The 18,552-nt window shown below is 33.3% G+C and overlaps 1 protein-coding gene and 2 long non-coding RNA genes across 4 annotated transcripts; all 3 read left to right on the top strand.

The window, feature by feature from the left end:
* Positions 1–425: 425 nt before the first annotated feature.
* LOC104113283 (uncharacterized) lies at positions 426–5,674 on the top strand. 2 transcript variants are annotated; one of them, XR_011408876.1, is made up of 3 exons: positions 483–2,033; positions 2,111–3,349; positions 5,040–5,674. It is a non-coding gene; the product is annotated as an uncharacterized lncRNA (long non-coding RNA). The 2 variants fall into 2 exon arrangements; XR_011408875.1 differs by having other exon boundaries at positions 426–3,349.
* Positions 5,675–5,941: 267 nt separating this feature from the next.
* Positions 5,942–10,638, top strand: LOC117280803 (uncharacterized). Its single transcript, XR_004511384.2, has 3 exons — positions 5,942–7,332; positions 10,372–10,462; positions 10,555–10,638. It is a non-coding gene; the product is annotated as an uncharacterized lncRNA (long non-coding RNA).
* Positions 10,639–12,587: 1,949 nt separating this feature from the next.
* On the top strand, positions 12,588–18,064 carry LOC104113284 (AP2-like ethylene-responsive transcription factor At1g16060). The gene is made up of 8 exons (XM_009623400.4): positions 12,588–13,020; positions 13,200–13,282; positions 13,466–13,474; positions 13,715–13,803; positions 13,915–13,988; positions 14,080–14,130; positions 15,855–15,931; positions 17,381–18,064. Exons 1-8 carry the CDS (start codon positions 12,839–12,841, stop codon positions 17,821–17,823), a joined length of 1,008 nt encoding a protein of 335 aa, XP_009621695.1. The 5' UTR covers positions 12,588–12,838; the 3' UTR covers positions 17,824–18,064.
* Positions 18,065–18,552: the final 488 nt, after the last annotated feature.

The following is an 18,552-nucleotide window of genomic DNA, read 5'->3' as shown; positions in this document are numbered from 1 at the left end:
CTTTTGAAAACTGCTTTTAAGTGTATTTTTCTCAAAAGTGCTTTCGGAGAGAATTTACTTTTTTCTGCTTCTCAAAACTGCTTCCGCTTCTCCTCAAAAGTATTTTTTCCCATCTAAAAGCTTAGTCAAACACCTCAATTTTTGTCAAAAGTACTTTTGGCCAAAAAGAAACTTGGCCAAACAAGCTATTAAATTGAACACATTTTTAAGCCTGAAATATACTTCCTCCGTTTCAATTTATGTGAGCTTATTTCCTTTTTAGTCTGTGCCAAAAAGAATGACTCATTTACTTATTTGGAAACAATTTATCTTTATGCAATGATTTATAGTCACACAAAATATATTTGACTCATTTTACACCACAAATTCAAAAGTCTTATCTCTTTTTTTAAACTCCGTGTCCAATCAAATGAGTTCACAAAAATTGAAACAGAGAGTTACGTAACTTAGCCTAGATTAGGAGTAGGACTCAACTTAATACTAGATAATTCTCCTATATAAGCAGCACGGTAGGAGCAAGTGAAGCGGGGAGGTCTTCGTTGACATCCCAGCTTGCACAAGGGAAATTTTGGTCATTTCAATGGTTGGATGAAGGATTACTTGGTAATTTCGTAGCTATTCTCCTGGGCGGTCGCTGCTTTTACTTTTGCTTTATCCGTTAGCTGCTGCTCTCTGTTTTCGTTTGGATTGCTTTAGCTTTTTGTCTGCGAATTTCGGACTTTGGTTGCGGTGTCCACTGATTTGAAAGATCTTCTTTTGATATTTTGCTTGGTTTTGCTATCGGGTTTCTCTGAAGAACACAACGTCTGCTAATCAGGGGTTATAGTGACTGCTGCTCCGATAATTTCAAGGCAATATTTCTAATTTATGTGAATGACGGAATACTTCATCATTTCTTTCAACTCCTCTAAAGTGCAGTAAGAATCGATTTCAATCTATTATTTAAATACCACATCCGGACATGCATTAGAGGTATTTGATAAATTGTCCGAAAGAAATTATGGATGTTTGTGGACTGTCTTAATTTGATTTTGACTCAGTAAATTAAGCTTCAAATATGATGTTTATTTCACTGACCTTCTTTGTTTTTTCTTTTCCTTCATGGGTTACAAAAAGCATGAATTTGTATAAAAAATTCATGTCTAATTTCCTATTTCTCGCGATAGCTCTGCTCTTTTGCGGTTTATGATAGTTTAACTTGGTATGTCAATCACTGATTAATTATGTCAATCACTGATTAATATGAATTTTCAGTTCCTCCCGCATTAATTTTTATTGGTAGTCTCTGTGGATATTTTTTTGTTTATTTAATATCACTTTGTTTTGCTTCCTTCCTTACGCCATTTCTAGGAATTTTGCTTCAATAAGGAAAAACTGTCGGAATTAACTTTTTTTATTTGACTTTCTTCAAATGCTTAATTGATTTATTTGTCCAAAGTAGGATTGTCATTCTATTCATTTTGTTCTTCCAAATACTTAGATTGATTCCTATTCTTCTACTCTCTTTTCATTCGAGGGTAGCGGAGGAATTCATTGTTGTTTTGAAATTATGGAGCTACGTCTCAACTCCTGTTATAATTCATTTTGTGATTCTTCTATACTCAGTCAAATGAATAATCGCCAAGGTGGTCTGTTCTGTGTAGATCAAAATGATATACGAAAAGTACCTATAATATTCATTCATGATTCATGGTGCTAATTCATGAAGCTGATGCTTCCCATGAAATTTGCAATGGAAGACATAGACTAACAAAATTTTTGGCTATTTTTTGCTTAAGTTGTTGGGTTAGCTGCTATATAGGTTGATTCTTCCTTTAAATATTAGAATAATAATATAACCTTTTTGTTATAAAAGAAATTTTGTGTTAGAGTCCATCTTCAAAAAAATCCCAAACGAAATAAATATCATATTTAAAGGGGCGGAATTTCAGAATGACTACATATGGAGCGCGTGAAGTGTAGATATATAATGTTATAGATGGGCCCCGATAATGACAGAGATATAGTTGGCAACTCTTGCGTTTTTGAAGTTGGTGAGTCTACAACTATGATGTTCAAGTTTGTAGATTTTCCAGACAACTGACTTATACGATAATTCCTTATATGTTAGGGTCAACATCAGGAACGTGCAACGAACAATATAACATTACGTCGCGTACTGCGACAAAGAAAGGTTTGTTTTCATCTACTGTTCGAACCATTTCACTCTTTTGTTTTCCTCAGCTGACATATTTTCCTTTGCTAAAATCTGAGATACACAGGTCGTAAATCTAGAAAATTTGGTTGCTGGAACATTAATGAATTTCCTAATAGTTCTTTTACACTCAAACATGTATCAAACTGTCAATTTTGTAGAGCCAAAAGATTTGAATATGAACTACCAAGATTTTGTTGTGACAATGGTTCAGTGAAACTGATTCACTATGGACTGCCTACTGAATTGCTAAATCTTTATTTAAGAAACTCTGAGGAATTTGAACATTTTCGCACTTATGTTAGAATGTATAACAATATGTTCGCATTTACTTCTCTTGGAGTGAAATATGACAGAGATTTAGCGAAAAGAAATCGTGGTATTTATACATTTAGAGTTCAGAAAAAAATGTATCATTTTATAGATGACTTGTGCCATCGAGTCAACCGGCTAAAAATCTACAGCTGTATTTCTACAATACAAATAATGAGGTAGCAAATCGGATGGCATTCTCTGACAAGCTTAATGAATCGGTTATCAGAACTTTGATGGACACATTAAAAATAAACCCATATTGTATCTTTTTGAAATTGTTAACAGATATCCCAGAATTATCCAACTTCTACATTGCGCTTCTACATTGCGCTTAAGTCTGACTCTGGTTTAGATCAAAGAATATACAACTTACCAGCATCGTCAGAAGTAGCAGCAATATAGATAGAAGATGAGATTAGTTCCCGTATTTCTTTACCACACATTCGAATTTATAGACGTAATTATAAGAGCCAATTGATAAATTATTACTACGATTGTTATGATCCGTTGCATTATCAATTACTATTTCCTTATGGACAGAATGGATGGCATTGTCGTATTAAAAAGATTATTCGAACAAACAATACTGGTAGTACTAGAATTTACTATGGACATGAACAACTTCCAAGTGTAGAAAATATGTGCTCAATTGACATGCTTCTTGACATGGAAGCAGAACTGCTGCCAAAAAAAAAAACGAAAAAGAAATACTGTATCTTGCCGTGAGTATTACTGTTATAAGCTCCAAATGAGGGATGACGAAGAAAACAGAGTTTTACATGCTGGGAGAGTGTTTCAACAGTTCTCGGTTGATCAATTCATCAAGCTTGAGACTCAAAGGTTAGATTTTTATTCACTTAACCAAGACTTATTTCGAGTTGATGCGTTAGCGGGGCTTCTTGGTGTTCTAAGACAGAGAGAGAGAGATGCATCAAATATCGGTAAACAAAGTTTTCTTCCTGCGAGTTTTGTAGGAGGTCCTAGAGATATGCGCCGAAGATATATGGACGCTATTGCATTAGTGTAACATTTTGGAAAACCTGATATATTTTTGACAATGACATGTAATCCATCTTGGCCTGAAATAGGAGAACATTTATTAGTAACATATGAGGTACAAAATAGGCCTGATTTAGTAGGGGTGGGCGTCGGTCGGTTATTATGAAAGTACGGTTCGGTTTATCAGTTTTCGGTTTTGTAATATTAATAACCAAATTAAACCAAAGTATTTACGGTTCGGTGCGGCTTTTTCAAGGTTCGATTCGGTTATTTCCGGTTTAGTTTTTTGGTTATTAACGGTTCAAGATTTTGATTAATATAGCAAGTTGCTGAAACATGTTGGTTGCTTTTCTGATGGAGTTTTCAGTACAACTTTATGAAAATGTACTATCATGATAATGATAGCACATACGATATACGAGGAAGTATGATATATAAGAAAATATCTGAATAGCAGCAAATTATAGTGCATTTACACAGAGCAGAACTATATATGCCCAATTGACTTATATTATATTACAAAGTACAAAATACCCGTGCAAACCGAGATCCTTTTGATCGTCCAAGTAAATTGTCACCAGTAAAAATGCTAAATTCATAATTATAATACAAAAATTTAAAAATGGTTGCTATATTAAATTATGTTAATTGTAGTTTCTCACTAGAGTTGTTACCTCACATCAATCCTTGAGGTATGAGGTTCGAACTTCACTAGCCTGTTTGGGTATGAGTCAAAAATTTCGGTTTTTCGGTTTAACCGAACCGAAACATCAAAACCGTAAACCGTATCGAAAAATCGAAATTTAATAATTTAAAAAATCTCACTCCGACCGAATAACCGTTTAAACCGAAACCGAAAAATTAAAATTCACGGTTCGGTCGGTTTTTTCGGTTCGACCGGTATTATGCCCACCCCTATGATTTAGTTAGTCGAGTGTTTAGAGCAAAGGTAGAAGAGATGAAAACAGATATACTAAAGAGAAATATATTTGGTAGAGTTGCTGCTTTTATGTACACTATTGAATTTCAGAAGCGCGGTCTTCCACATGCTCATTTTCTTATCATACTCAACAACGAATATAAATTGTTAACTGCAGAAGCTTATGATAAAATTATTTGTGCTGAATTGCCTCATCCTGATATGAATGATTACTTGTATACACTTGTTACTAAACATATGATGCATGGACCTTGTGGTAGCTTAAATCCTAAATGTCCTTGTACAGAAAAAAGGGATATTGTAAGTTTGAATATCCGAAAGAATTTGCTGACCACACATCAAAGGGAAAAGATGGGTATCCAATATATCAAAGACGAAATACCGGCAAAGTTGTACATATTAGAGAACAACTTCTTGATGACTCTTAGGTAGTTCCTTACAATACATATCTACTGAGCAAATTTAATTGTCATATTAATGTTGAAGTTTGTTGTGATATTAAAGTTGTCAAATATATTTATAAATATATTTGCAAGGGACATGATAAAATTGCCTTTTTCGTACATGCTGATGATCCGAATATTGAAATAGATGAGATCAAACAATATCAATCCGCTAGATGGGTTTCACCGCCGGAGGCAACTTGGCGTTTATTTGGTTTTTCCATTAGTGAAATGAGCCCAGCTATTTACCATCTTCAACTTCATCTTGAAGGACAACAATTTGTCTCTTTTAAAACCACATAGACCATAAATGCAATTGTAAGAAATCCCATGATTAGAAAAATAATGTTGACAGATTTTTTTTTGATGAATAGAGAAAACAAAGATGCTAAGAATCTAAAATTACTTTACAAGGAATTTCCTGAATATTTTGTATGGTCCAGACAATATAGAATGTGGACACATCGACAACGGGGTACTGTTATTGGACGTATTGTGACATGTCATCCTACAGAGGGAGAAAGATACTATCTTAGATTGTTATTAATGAATATTAGAGGACCAAAATCATATCAATATTTGCGAGCTGTAAATGGAATATGTTGCAGTACATTCAGATAAGCAGCAGAGAAAAGAGGATTGTTAGAATGTGACAATAACTTGGTTGACTGTATGTCAGAAGCTGTAAGATATCAAATGCCTTATAGTTTAAGACGTTTATTTGCTACGCTATTGGTATTGTAATCCTGTTAACCCGAAAGAACTTTGGGACCAATTTGAAGACTCTATGTCTGAGGACTTTAAGATTCCAAATTCGCCAGATGACTTTAAATCATATTAATGATATTTTGCATTCAATGGGTCATGACATAAATGAATATACACTTGTGCTAGAAAGAATTTTAGCTTCATCTGCTGCTAGGGAGGCTCAAGATTCTCATTTTGAAAGAAATATAACTGTTAGAAAAAAGGATTTATCATTGGAAGCAAAATTGAACAATGAGCAACTGGAAGCATATAATGTAATTCTTGATAGAATATAGACTTTTTTATAGATGGTCCTGGAGGAACAGGGAAAACTTTTTTGTATTGTGCATTACTTGCTGCTATACGATCAAAAGGATTTGTAGCTTTAGCAACAACAATCTCTGGTGTTGCAGCTTCAATTCTTCCTGGAGGACGAACCGCCCACTCCCGTTTTAAAATCCCTATTGACAATGAAAGACAATTCTCATGTAATGTTAGTAAGCAAAGTTCACTTGCATCATTGATACGAGATGCCAAATTAATCGTGTGGGATGAAGTATCAATGGCCAAAAGACAATTGTTAGAGGCTTTCGATTTACTATTGAAAGATCTATATGGATACAAAGATATTGTTTGGTGGAAAAGTTGTCATCTTTGGTGGTGATTTCAGACAAACTCTTCCAGTTGTTCGCAACGGAAAAAAAGAGGATTTTATTCACGAAAGTTTGCTATGTTCTGATATCTGGAATCAACTTGAAAAATTACGATTATCAGTAAATATGCGAGCGTGAACAGATCCTACTTTTTGTGAATATTTGATGAAGATAGGGAGCGAAAAAGAAAACTTAAATTGCCAAGGTAAGAATGAAATTCCTGAATGTTTTGCTGTTCCTTTTATTAGTGAAAAAGAATCATTAAATCTTTTATTTAGAGTAACTTATCCAAAATTGTATACATCTTCTTGTGATATGTCTTCTATGACTTCTCGTGTTATTCTGACAACAAAAAATGATTTCGTTGATGAAATAAATGATATGCTCATAACTCAATTTTTAGGTGATTCTAGAACATATGTTGCATTTGACGAAACTACTAAAACGAATGATCAAAGTCAATATGAAGATTTCTTGCATAGCTTACACCCTCCTGGTTTACTTCCGTATAAATTAACTTTGAAAAAAATTTATCCTGTTATGTTATTGCGGAATTTAAATCCATGCGGAGGTTTATATAATGGTACACGACTTATATGTTGTAATTTCGAATTTTTTTTTATAAGTGCTAAAATTGCAAGCGGTGATTTAAAGGATGCACATGTATTTATTCCGAGAATACCGTTGTTATCGTCACAAGAGGAAAAACTACCTATTCCTTTTAAAAGAACACAATTTCCTATTAGATTATGTTTTGCTATGACTATAAATAAAGCTCAAGGTCAAACATTAGATTTTGTTGGAATTTATTTACGGGAGCCTGTTTTTTCACATGGTCAACTTTATGTTGCTTTATCACGAGCAAAAAACTCAAATTCTATAAAAATCTTAATCCGACCACCAACAATTGATAGCAACGATGATCATACAACACACAATATAGTATATGAAGAAATCATTCAGGCAACTACCGTATAAATTGACAGTTATACTATGAGCAACTAAGCTATGATACTACTTGGACGCAGCAGTGGTTATTAGGTAAGTAAATTTCTTCTTGAATGGATGGATGACCTGTTAAACATTCTAATCAATAGAAATTTGAATGGCTTCCCATATTATATATGAAATGAGCTACATTAATTGTATCAAATATGAAATAACTATTAACTTCACAGTAATGCAGCTTTGGAAAATATGAATAGGTAAAATTAGGTACCTGTTGTTTAATTCTTTTAAGCAGAGTATTCGTCGTCGTCGTAACAGAAAATTGGGCGTTTTGCAGTTCAGTAGTTGCTCTATTGACATAATCATATGGTTGAAATGTTAGTTTACTGTTCTATCTTTTTTTCGTTATATGTGACTGATTGTTTTGTTTCTGGGTTCTTGCTGATTTGTTGTTCGAAATCATATTGTAGTTTTATGTTGATTTTGCGAAATTCAAAAACACCGTGAAAAGAAATCGGGGTTTATGCGGACTATCTGACCATTTTTCATCTTTTTTTGTATCATTTTGACCAAGAGTTATAAATTGAGGAATTTTAGAATGTATGAGCTTGTGACTGAGTTTAGCCACTGTTTTAATCTTCTTTCCATTTATTTCATTTTGGTTTCCTGAGTTTACATGCAAAAGATATTTTGTTCATTATTTGGATCTTTTTCTGTTATCAATTCTTTGCCGTAATTTTAGCTTCATAAAATTTAATTAATAATCTGATTGATGTTGAAAAGTAGGCCATAGATGTGATGTTCTATAATTAACGATACAATCTTTCTTTTATGAAAAACAAAAAGGAAGAAAAAACGTTGTACCCTTCTTCCTCTTCCCTGTTTAAACCTGCATTTCGGACGGAATTAAGATAATGAAATGAAGCGATACAACAGACAACGTATGAAGCTAGATATACAATCTTGCGTTAGCCATATGATTCTTTTACAGATATGTTACAAATTGTAGTAATCAGTGTATTTACGCATAGTTCTTTGTGTCAACCTATCAGACCTCAAAAATTAGCATCAGTATCCAAAAAATGTGACCCTTTCATGACTTTGCAACCTATGTAAAATGAGGGTTACCACTCAAATATAGTACCATTCTAAAAACACCCGTTCTAAGAACTTCAATGCTGTCTTGACTCGCAAAAAAATGATTGATTACGAGATGTGCTAAATAATTGAATTCTTTTTGAGACTTGATGGAACGGGGAACAACGATTACCTTAAGGCAAATGTTAATTTAACCATTTTCTCCAGTGATATATGTGCTAAGGTGAAAAAAGATAACTTATTTAGTTAAATATCCACCTTTATTTCTATGCTGGTCATAAATGCATGACTCTTAGACTATACTTATATATCTTTGTATATGATAACTTGGAAAGTGAAAAAAAAGGAGAGAGATAAACAGGACTAATTTTTTAAATGATTAAAAGTCGAATAGCTGGAATGTAATTCCCTGCTCCTATCGTAATGTTGTGTTAGGGAATTAATGGATGTATGTTCTGAGGTGAAATTATGTATGGCATTATACTTATATATCATTTTTCTTCATATGCTCTTGATAAATGCCTAGCTCTTTATAAGTGATTGTGTATCTTTGTGTCCGATTATGCATGTACTTGGATAGTGATTGCAAAGCAATTGCAAGCACAAGTTGCAAAGTAGGAGCAACTGATTGGGCAACTGGAGAATCAAATTCTCATGTGCCTATAGTGGTACGATGTCCATGATAGATGAATGTGTTTATCATATATTCAGTGAGAGTTTCATTAGAATACTTACATGTAGCTTAGGCTGTTATAAGTATTTTAGTTTGTACACAAAGTAGAATTTACTTAACTTCGACATTCCATTACCAATCTGATATATTGTTTGGTGTCTCACGATTCAGCCTGTAGGAAAAGAATTCCCCCCCCCCCCCCCCCCCGTAGAGGTAACTACTGCCCATGCTTCTTTCACTAACATAAATTCTAGAAAATTTCTTGGATAATACCTCTTCTTCAGCAAGTTTCTTCATAGAGAACTCATGAACTTTCTAGGTTATCATATTGCACCTAGCCATTGATATTGAGGACTTAATGTAACTACATCTTAGGTTTTGTTTATTAATACCGGAGAAGCTAAATTAGAACCAACAACTCCTTTAAAAAGAAGACAAATGATATCTTACCGCTGAAGACTGTTAGTACTTATTTCCTGTGAGCTATAGCCGTAGCTCTCTCTCTGTTTGCTGTCATCTTTCACTGTTGTTGTTAAATGGTTGGCATGTATATGTTTTTGGTTGTTCTCCTCAGCTATGGTTGTTTTTTGCCATTTTTTATCATTCAATTACTATGTCACTGTTTCTCTTTTCGTCGTCCATTTATAGGTGAATTTCTTTCTGCATGCACAAAATCAAATACTACTTTTTTTGCAAATTTAATTTTGTTACTATAACTTTGTTACTTTTGTGATACTATTTCAATTGACAACATCTACTCTTTCTTTTTGTTAACTCTTTGTTTTCACTACTATATCGTGAGCAGGAGTTCTTATACTCACAGTAATGTTAGTCTGATAGAAATGTCAAATGTAATGTTGTTTGATGTGGGCAAACACAGCTAAAGTTCTTGACAACTCTAATTTCCCAAAAATAATACCTTTTCACTATTTTGTTGTGACAAGATGTGATCCTCCAACTAATATATTTAGTTGCAAAACCATTCTATAAGCTTCCGTTGCTATTGAAACTTAAGTTATAGATGAGTTTACGACAATTAACACAAGTTAGTTGCATTGTTTTTTGCTGCTATAATTCCAAAAGATGTCAAATTTTATTAAATTCCAATCTATCTTACCTTTTTTGGAACTGGCAGTAACATTATCTATGACTAAAAGCACTATCTTAGTTGCTTGCCCATTTTCAGTTTTGATGATCTGGTTACTGCTATTTACTAGAGTGGACTTCCATTGAACATTATGTTCTTATGTGTGTATCCTTACTTGCAATTTTGATATTTATAGATTACTAAAGCTTAATCTTTCACCAGAAATTAAATACTTAAAAGTATTATTGCCTCGTTTGACGATGAGGGGTTGCAGGAATTTACAACTAAAAAGAAGTCTAGGTGGCCAGTTGCAACTTTAGAGATAGAAATCTCAAGTCTTGTTCCCAGTTGTGGAATCTCCACAGGTACACGAGAAACAACGATAAATTATGCATCTCGAATAGTAATTTCATGGGAGTAGTTTCAGTTGTCGGTTAATCAAATGCTACTTTTCTAGGCCTTGCTGCGACTCTGTATGTGGCTAAACCAACAAAAGGATCAAGTGTGGCCATATTTGGACGGGGGGTTGTAGATCTTCCTGTGAGTACTCTGTCTATATTGCAAATAATTTTCATTGATCTATCTTTTTCTGTCTTTGTTCTTTCCCATATGTTACTTTAATGAATCTTATTTATAATCTGATCCCATTTGGTCAGGCTGCAGAAGGAGCACGAATCTAAATTCCCCATGTACATCAGATTAAGGTAGCATAGGAATCTAAATATTGACATCTGTATTTATTCTAAATTCTGTGTGATACAGTTCAAGGAAGAATGTAACGTGGTTAATCATTTTTACTTTACAATATCCATTGATATGCTTAATGAGAGAGAACTAAAATTGTGACAATAGAATAGTTAGTCATCAACTTGCGGCTGAGAAAGTTTGAACACCGTTCAGGAGTATGTAAGATGAATACTGTATTGACTATTCAAGTTATTAGTGAACTTTTTAGGGACAAATTGACATGCATGATTTTTTACTTGCCACGTAAGAACATGTAAGATCATAGAGCTTCTTCTGGTTTTGATTCTGATAATTTCAGTCTAAACATATATCTGCTCTACAATTCAAATTTCAATTTGAATTTATGTGTTATTTTTTAGCTAACATGTGACGACAAAATTATTTATCTTTCAATAGTTGATGGTACTGCTCCTCTTCCTCAGACTCTCAAGCTACTCAAGATCTTACTTGATAAGAGGCAAGTCATATATGTCTGGCCTTATGTTTCAATAACTTTATATTTTGAACTGAATCTGTACAGATTTAACACTAGGAATTCTTCGGCGTTCTTGCTCTGTTGCTGAAATTCTTTTATGTTTTCAGTTACAACACTTGGTTCTTGATAAGAAAAAATCTGCAGCTTATTCAGAGAGTCCAGGAAAAGGTTGTAAAGGAGACCAGAAAAAATGTCATACTGCTCACTGACGACTCATGTCTTAAAGATATGTCATACATCAACTTTTGGTTCTTTATTTCTCACTGAACCAGAAGAGAAGTTCCCAAATTGGCGTGCTCATATTTTAAAAATAACAGCGAGGCGGTAACCAATGTTCCATATCGTCCGAAAATTGGAATTGAATTGTACGCTAACCTCACTCCTCAGAACTCTTGTACCAACTTCATAAATATAAACACAAGAAGAGATAAATCTTCATTTAGACACGCTGTAAACTCTTGATCAATGTTCATTTTTGTTAACTACAAAACTTTTGGGTGATTGCGTTTGTACATGAATTGATTATATGAGTTCTGTTCCCATCCTGTGACAGCTGATGCTTTCTTGGATATAGTTGATGTGCCCGGGCTAATCGTAACTAGTAGAATAGGCACTGCTAAGCTATTACAATTTGATTATTCAGGATAACGACTAGTCAAAGTAGGTGCTCCAACTTTTACTTGCATCAACACACACCACAAGCGCCCACAGCCAACAAATTACTAATTGAGTGGAACTTACTATTTAGGTCACCATTTTAGTCCTTATCTTTTGCAGCCTTTTATGTTTTTACTTTCAACCTGATATTCATTTTCCACCTTAAATGTGTTTGGAAGTGCTTCATTCTAAAAAAGTTTGCAAAATTTTTGGAAACGTGCACAATGTGTGTTTAAGAAAGTCTTGAAACAACTTTCCTATAAACTTTACGAAATTCGATTTGAGATCTATTGCATATTTTAGTTATATGATTTTTTTTAATAAAAATATATTTCCTTTGGTCCACTTTAATTGATTTTCTTATTTTTTTTATGGTCCACCCTATTTGATTTTTTTAGATATAAAAAAGGAATTAGCTTCTTTTTTTAAAGTTATCTTTAGAGTAAAGAGCGTATAAATATTTGTTATATTTTAAAAAAATCAACTAAATTAGAAGGGAGGGAGCATAAATTAGTCTTCCTTTTCACGTTATTAAAGATAGGAAAGGAATTAAAGAAAGTAGTTCAAATTAGATTGGAGCAGAGAAAGTCCGATTGGGTAAATGGACGAGTATAAAATGAAGGCACACAAAGCGAAAAGGCAAGTCAAAATCCAAAGAAGAGAGAAAGACACAGAAGACCAATTGGGAACTGGTCAGGCAGCTCTCAAATGCTAGTAACATAAAGGGCCAGCCATCTATCCATATACATAAAAAAACCCACAGAAATTCCTCTCCTTTTATCACCATTATATCTCTTCTCTTCTTATTTGACAGAAACTGAGCAATCAAGTTTCTGTTTTGCGGTCATAGTCTCAAAATTACATGGCGAAAACCTCAAAAGCATATCAGAAAAACACTTCTTATACTAATAGCAGTGAGAAGAATAACAGCAATAGCGGCAGTAGCAGTGATCATGCCATTTCCAAAGGGAAGAGGAAGCGAAAAGCTGTCGTCTCCAGAGACTCCCCTCCACAACGTAGCTCCATTTACAGAGGTGTCACAAGGTATATTTTCATTTGCATCAGTTGACCTTCTCATCTAAAAAGCTAAAGTTATTAAGTGATTACACTCTTATTTACTTAATTATTTTTTCAAGATGTTCCCTCGAATGCATGTAGAATTTTTTTTTGATTATATTAAGGGACGAGTTCATTTTTTTTCACTGAATACGTACGATTATTAGGCACAGGTGGACGGGTCGATATGAAGCTCATTTATGGGATAAGAACTGTTGGAATGAGACACAGAGCAAAAAAGGAAGACAAGGTTCACCATTATTTGTCCTTTAATTAATATTTTTTTTCTTTTTCCTTGATTAGTTTCCTATTTAGTGATCATGACTATTTAGCTTTGATGTTGTTCAACTACATTATTGATGGGATCTTTTTTTGTTTTCTTTGGTTGCTCTTGCATGAATGGTGGGTGTGACAAAATCCAATAAAATTGCAGTATATCTGGGTAAGTTATCTATCATTATCATTCAAATTAAAATTTTATTTTCGGAATTATTAAGCATTATATTTCATGTTGAAAGCTTTTGCCTACGCAATGCATATCAAATCAGTACTATTCATAACGAGATTTTCCATTTCTAAAAGGGAAGTTTAATTTTTTATATAAGAAATAGCATTGCTGCTTACTACAATGATTAATTGATTCGATGAATCTTATCTTATTTCTTGGGGTTTTCTAATTAAGGGGCCTACGATGACGAAGAAGCAGCTGCACATGCATATGACTTGGCTGCATTGAAGTATTGGGGTCAAGACACCATACTTAATTTCCCTGTAATTAATCTTCCATCTTATGTTTTTCCAATTTATTAGCTCTAGTGCAAACTTTTGTTCTATCACTAATCCTAGCTCTTATACATTTTTATTGGTTGTTTATGAATGTAGGTTTCCACGTACGAAAAAGAGCTAATGGAAATGGAAGGTCAATCAAGAGAAGAATATATTGGTTCTTTGAGAAGGTACTGTCGACTTCCATAGAAACAAATTAAGCTTCCCCTTAATAGCTGTACTAATTTAATATAATTAAGTAATGAGTGTTTTATTTTGCAGAAAAAGCAGCGGATTTTCAAGAGGAGTCTCGAGATATAGAGGCGTAGCTAGGTAATTAATCATCATATTGAGAAATAATAAGAAAAATTTCTACCTTCATATATTTGTTGGCTTCAACATTTTTCTGACTAGAGATATTGATAATACAAGATCACTTTTTGTATGCCCTACTATTAAATTAGTATTATGAACCGTATCTAACCAATATTCGGCACTTTGGACTTGCTCGATCAAAAGTATTCGGTGATCTGAAAGTGCTGCACTTAATTAAAGCCATAGGTCCACCCACAAAAGAAAATGAAAGTGAAGTAAAGGAGATGTTTTGCATGCTTTTGCCAGCCACAAATGTTCTTCTTAATTTTATTTTGATAGTAGTGCAACTAGAATTTCTAACAAGAAATTTTAAAAACTGTAAGAATATTACAACTACTATTCGAATCTGTGATATTAAGAACTATTTGGTCTAGCTTTGCCACTAAATAGGAGTTTTTCTTATGTCACGGTAATTTATGAATCTCTAAATATGTAACAAACTTTTTTCTTTACCCTTTTTTTTTTTTTTTTGGGTTTAAGGGGTGATTATATTAGCAACTAAGATAAAATAGGTACATCATCATAAGCAGTGGCGGACCCAGGATTTTGTGCAAGCGGATTCAATCTTAGAAGTACATAACTTTAGTCGTAAAATAGTAGTTGTCAAGTGGGTTCAAATAAAATATTTATACAAAATTTACACAGCTTTAATCCTAATTTATACATATACACAATATTATTTTTTGATGAAGCGGGTTCAACTGAACCCGCTTGCCACCACGTTCGTCCGCCGCTGATCATAAGGGGTATATAGAATCCCCTAAGTTTTGTTTCATATGTTACTATTACATTCCAAAATGTTTCCTGGAAAAATAGTTCCTAGGATGTTTGTCCAAAAAGCTTCATTTGCAGACACCGGAGGAACTGTCGGCATAGTTGTTCTTTTTTTTGCTCCTTCATTCGCTGGTAGATCAACTACCCTGTTCTTCTCCTTGTAGCTATGTTTCACCATTGTTTCTCTCATCCTTTGGATTAGTGACCTGCATTCAGAGATAATAGAATCATAAACATAATTTCCCATTTTAAGCATTTTTATTACTCTATGGAGTCTGTGTTTATTTCCAGTGGTACTTTTTTCTTACCTTTTTTGCACTACATAATATTTCGACGAAAAAAATTCAATTGAACTTGTTTCAGGTGACCATATCACTCGGTCTAGGGGATATATGTAAAGATAAAATGAAGCTTGACACTAAGGGCGAAACTACATGTCTTAAATGGTGGTTAATTAATCATCATTCGTTCAAAAATTACACGATTTTGGAAATATAATATATATTGAACACCTTTTATCAGAGATTTTTTTTTCACTTCTTTCAAGTTTGAACATTTTTGGGAAATTCCTAGCTTCTCCATTGCATGACGCTAAGCCTAATTTGTCATAAGTTGTACTAAGATGGATGCCCGTCATTGCAACTGGTATCACTATGAACTGATATGGGGTATAATCTCTTCCCATTCTTGTTCCATTTGATATGTCGTCCTGACCTTGACTTTAGAACTCCCTATACAATGCTTCACGCCTCTTTTGAACATGTGCTCACAATAATTAATTTCACCACATAAAGTAGTACACGAATAACATTAACGGTAAATTTTTTCTTTCTTTTATGTATTTGTAATTGATGTTTTATTACATCAATGCTTTATATCTAACTAATTTTTTTATTACTCATTTGTAGACACCACCATAATGGCCGATGGGAGGCTCGCATTGGCAGGGTATTTGGCAACAAGTATCTCTACCTTGGAACATATGGTACGCAAGAAACCTATACATATTCTACTTTTATTTTCCTGTTTATCTGGTGGAATTATCCCATTGTTACACTTACCAGTAGAAATTAAAGTAATAAGAATTAAAATTAAAGGAATAATATTAGTCCTCCCTTTACATCTTGATATTTTTGTTATAAATTCATTAGTTTAGGATACGATATGCAAGTGTAATATGTTAATGTGTGATTATTAAGTTTTCCAAGTTGGAGGATATGCTCTATATTAGCATTTTGGTCGCTTAACTGATAAACAACTTCAGAGATGTCCTTATCAAATACATTATGTGCTAAATCAGTACAAGTCTAATGATATTATTCATAAATGCAATTAGAAATTTATATAGAGTATCTTGATGGCCCCGTGTCTCTGCATGTGGTGGGGGGCTTATAGTTGTGTCTTAAATTGATATTGCCAAATGAAAACAGTTATGTCAGTTACCAATAAAGTGCCATTCAATGTTTGATTATTCCAAAAGAATCCAAACATATCAATTGAATTGGAGAAAGTAAGTCAATTAAGAGAAAAGAAAAACAGCCAAGAAGTTAGCTAGATTAAATATTACTAGTTGGTGGTTGGGTTTATAGATCGCCAACTTTCAACTGCTAGGTCTACAATTTAAGACTACCCATGAGACTATGAGCCATGACTTCAATTTCAACCTCCAGCTCAATTTTCATTGACCGTAATTATTTTGATGGGTTATTTCACACAAATTATGTACATAGACAAATACTATGTATAAGCATAGACAAATACTAAGTAAAAGCCCAGAACAGAAAAATATGATCGTATGTACCTTTTGCACCGGATATATGCAGTAAATAAATTATTGATCAGGAAAAGAACTTTTTATAAACAAGTTAACACATTGAAATACACAGTATTTTATTTTACAAACTAGTAAAAGATTTGATGAATAATTAAGGTAGGTCTTGAGATTGGAAAATTATACAGTGTCGATATATTAGATTATTTGTATATATATATATATATATATATATATATATATATATATATATATATATATATATATATATATATATATAACTAGTAAAAGATTTGATGAATAATTAAGGTAGGTCTTGAGATTGGAAAATTATACAGTGTCGATATATTAGATTATTTGTATATATATATATATATATATATATATATATATATAAATGTTAAAGTTTTTTAATTTTTAGTGTACTTATTATTTTTTATTTCGATATCCCTTATTAAAAAATCTGACTTGGCCACTGTTTGGGACGCTAGTAGAAACTGAAAAGGAGATAATTCCACTGTAGCTGATTTGAAAAACAAACTTTTATTTATTCATTGTATCAGCCTATTTAAAATAAGAGTGAAAACTTTTGTCTTTTTTTTGAAATCTTTTCCTCCCCTCATTTCTTTTTCTTTTCAATTAATTGATCATAATAACATGCAGCTACTCAAGAGGAAGCAGCAATGGCATATGATATGGCAGCTATAGAGCATAGGGGACCTAACGCTGTTACAAACTTTGACCTTAGCCGTTACATCAAGTGCAACCCTCAACCAAAACCAAATCCTAATTCTACTGACCTAAATACCATTCCTAACACAAAGGAGGAAATAGATATTAGCTTCACCCACCAACAGCACGAACAGCAGCAGAGCTCAAATTCCGTCGGAACCAGCGCACCTCCGCCACATGCAGTGGGCGGTACAGCTGCTTCATCGGCTGTTGACTGTCCAGAGACACCGCCGGAGCCGGACAGGCCGCGGAGGTGTTTTCCCGATGACATACAAACATACTTTGACTGCCAAGATTCGAGTATCTTTGTCGAAGAGCATGATATTATTTTTGGAGACTTGGATTCCTTTGTGTTGCCTATGTTTGAATATTAGCTTAATACCTAGCTAGCTAGCTTCACTTAGGTAACTTAATTAGGAGTTTGAAGGAATATTAGGGGATTCGAGATACATCATCAAGATTGCTTTAATTGTTAATTAGTATACTAAAAGGTTAAAGGCAGCTGGAAGAGTCGAGACCAAAACAAACAAACAAACAAAAAAAAAACAGAAATATTATATATTTCTCAGTTTTGTTTTTTTGAATATTTGATTATTTTGTTTTATTTTGTTTAAAGAGCTATCTAGGAGAGAGGGAGGGTCAAAGCGAGGGATTCTGTTTGTGTTTCTTTTACTTCTGTTTAATGACTTCTCTTTGTCAAATATTACATCTAATCTTTAGATAGCCTGTAGAGTAATGACTTAACGAATACCTGTCGCCACTCGTATTTAAAAACGTAGTAAGCTATTTGCTTTTGATCGTATATTAATTTGTATTTCTATTATCGTGTACTTTGATGAATGGCTGATGATGACTCTGTTAAGTGGTTAAAGTCAGTGTTAAAACCGTGTTATTTAGATTAGTTGTATTACTAATGAACATCAATTGGCTAGGTGTAAGTTGCTAGGAAATGCTTGTGACGTCAAGTCATCAATCAATCAATAGCACCTTCATTCTAAACTTGTTTTTTTGGATACTAATAACTTCATACATACGACATTATTAAGAAGAAAAGCGAGCCTATAGTTTTGCAAGATCAGTGCTTTCGTACTCGACAAAGATGA

Source organism: Nicotiana tomentosiformis, chromosome 6 (genome assembly GCF_000390325.3).
Source record: "Nicotiana tomentosiformis chromosome 6, ASM39032v3, whole genome shotgun sequence".
NCBI classification, from domain to species: Eukaryota; Viridiplantae; Streptophyta; class Magnoliopsida; order Solanales; family Solanaceae; genus Nicotiana; species Nicotiana tomentosiformis.
Note: the sequence above shows the minus strand (reverse complement) of the source record. Positions and strands in the feature narration are given on the sequence as shown.

What these genes read in the sequence shown, in the direction of transcription:
- LOC104113284 (XM_009623400.4), top strand. Translation starts at nt 12,839, where the DNA reads ATGGCGAAAACCTCAAAAGCATATCAGAAAAACACTTCTTATACTAAT. An exon ending in ATTTACAGAGGTGTCACAAG is followed by an intron (nt 13,021 to 13,199) that starts GTATATTTTCAT and finishes TACGATTATTAG; the next exon opens with GCACAGGTGGACGGGTCGAT. An exon ending in ACACCATACTTAATTTCCCT is followed by an intron (nt 13,804 to 13,914) that starts GTAATTAATCTT and finishes TTATGAATGTAG; the next exon opens with GTTTCCACGTACGAAAAAGA.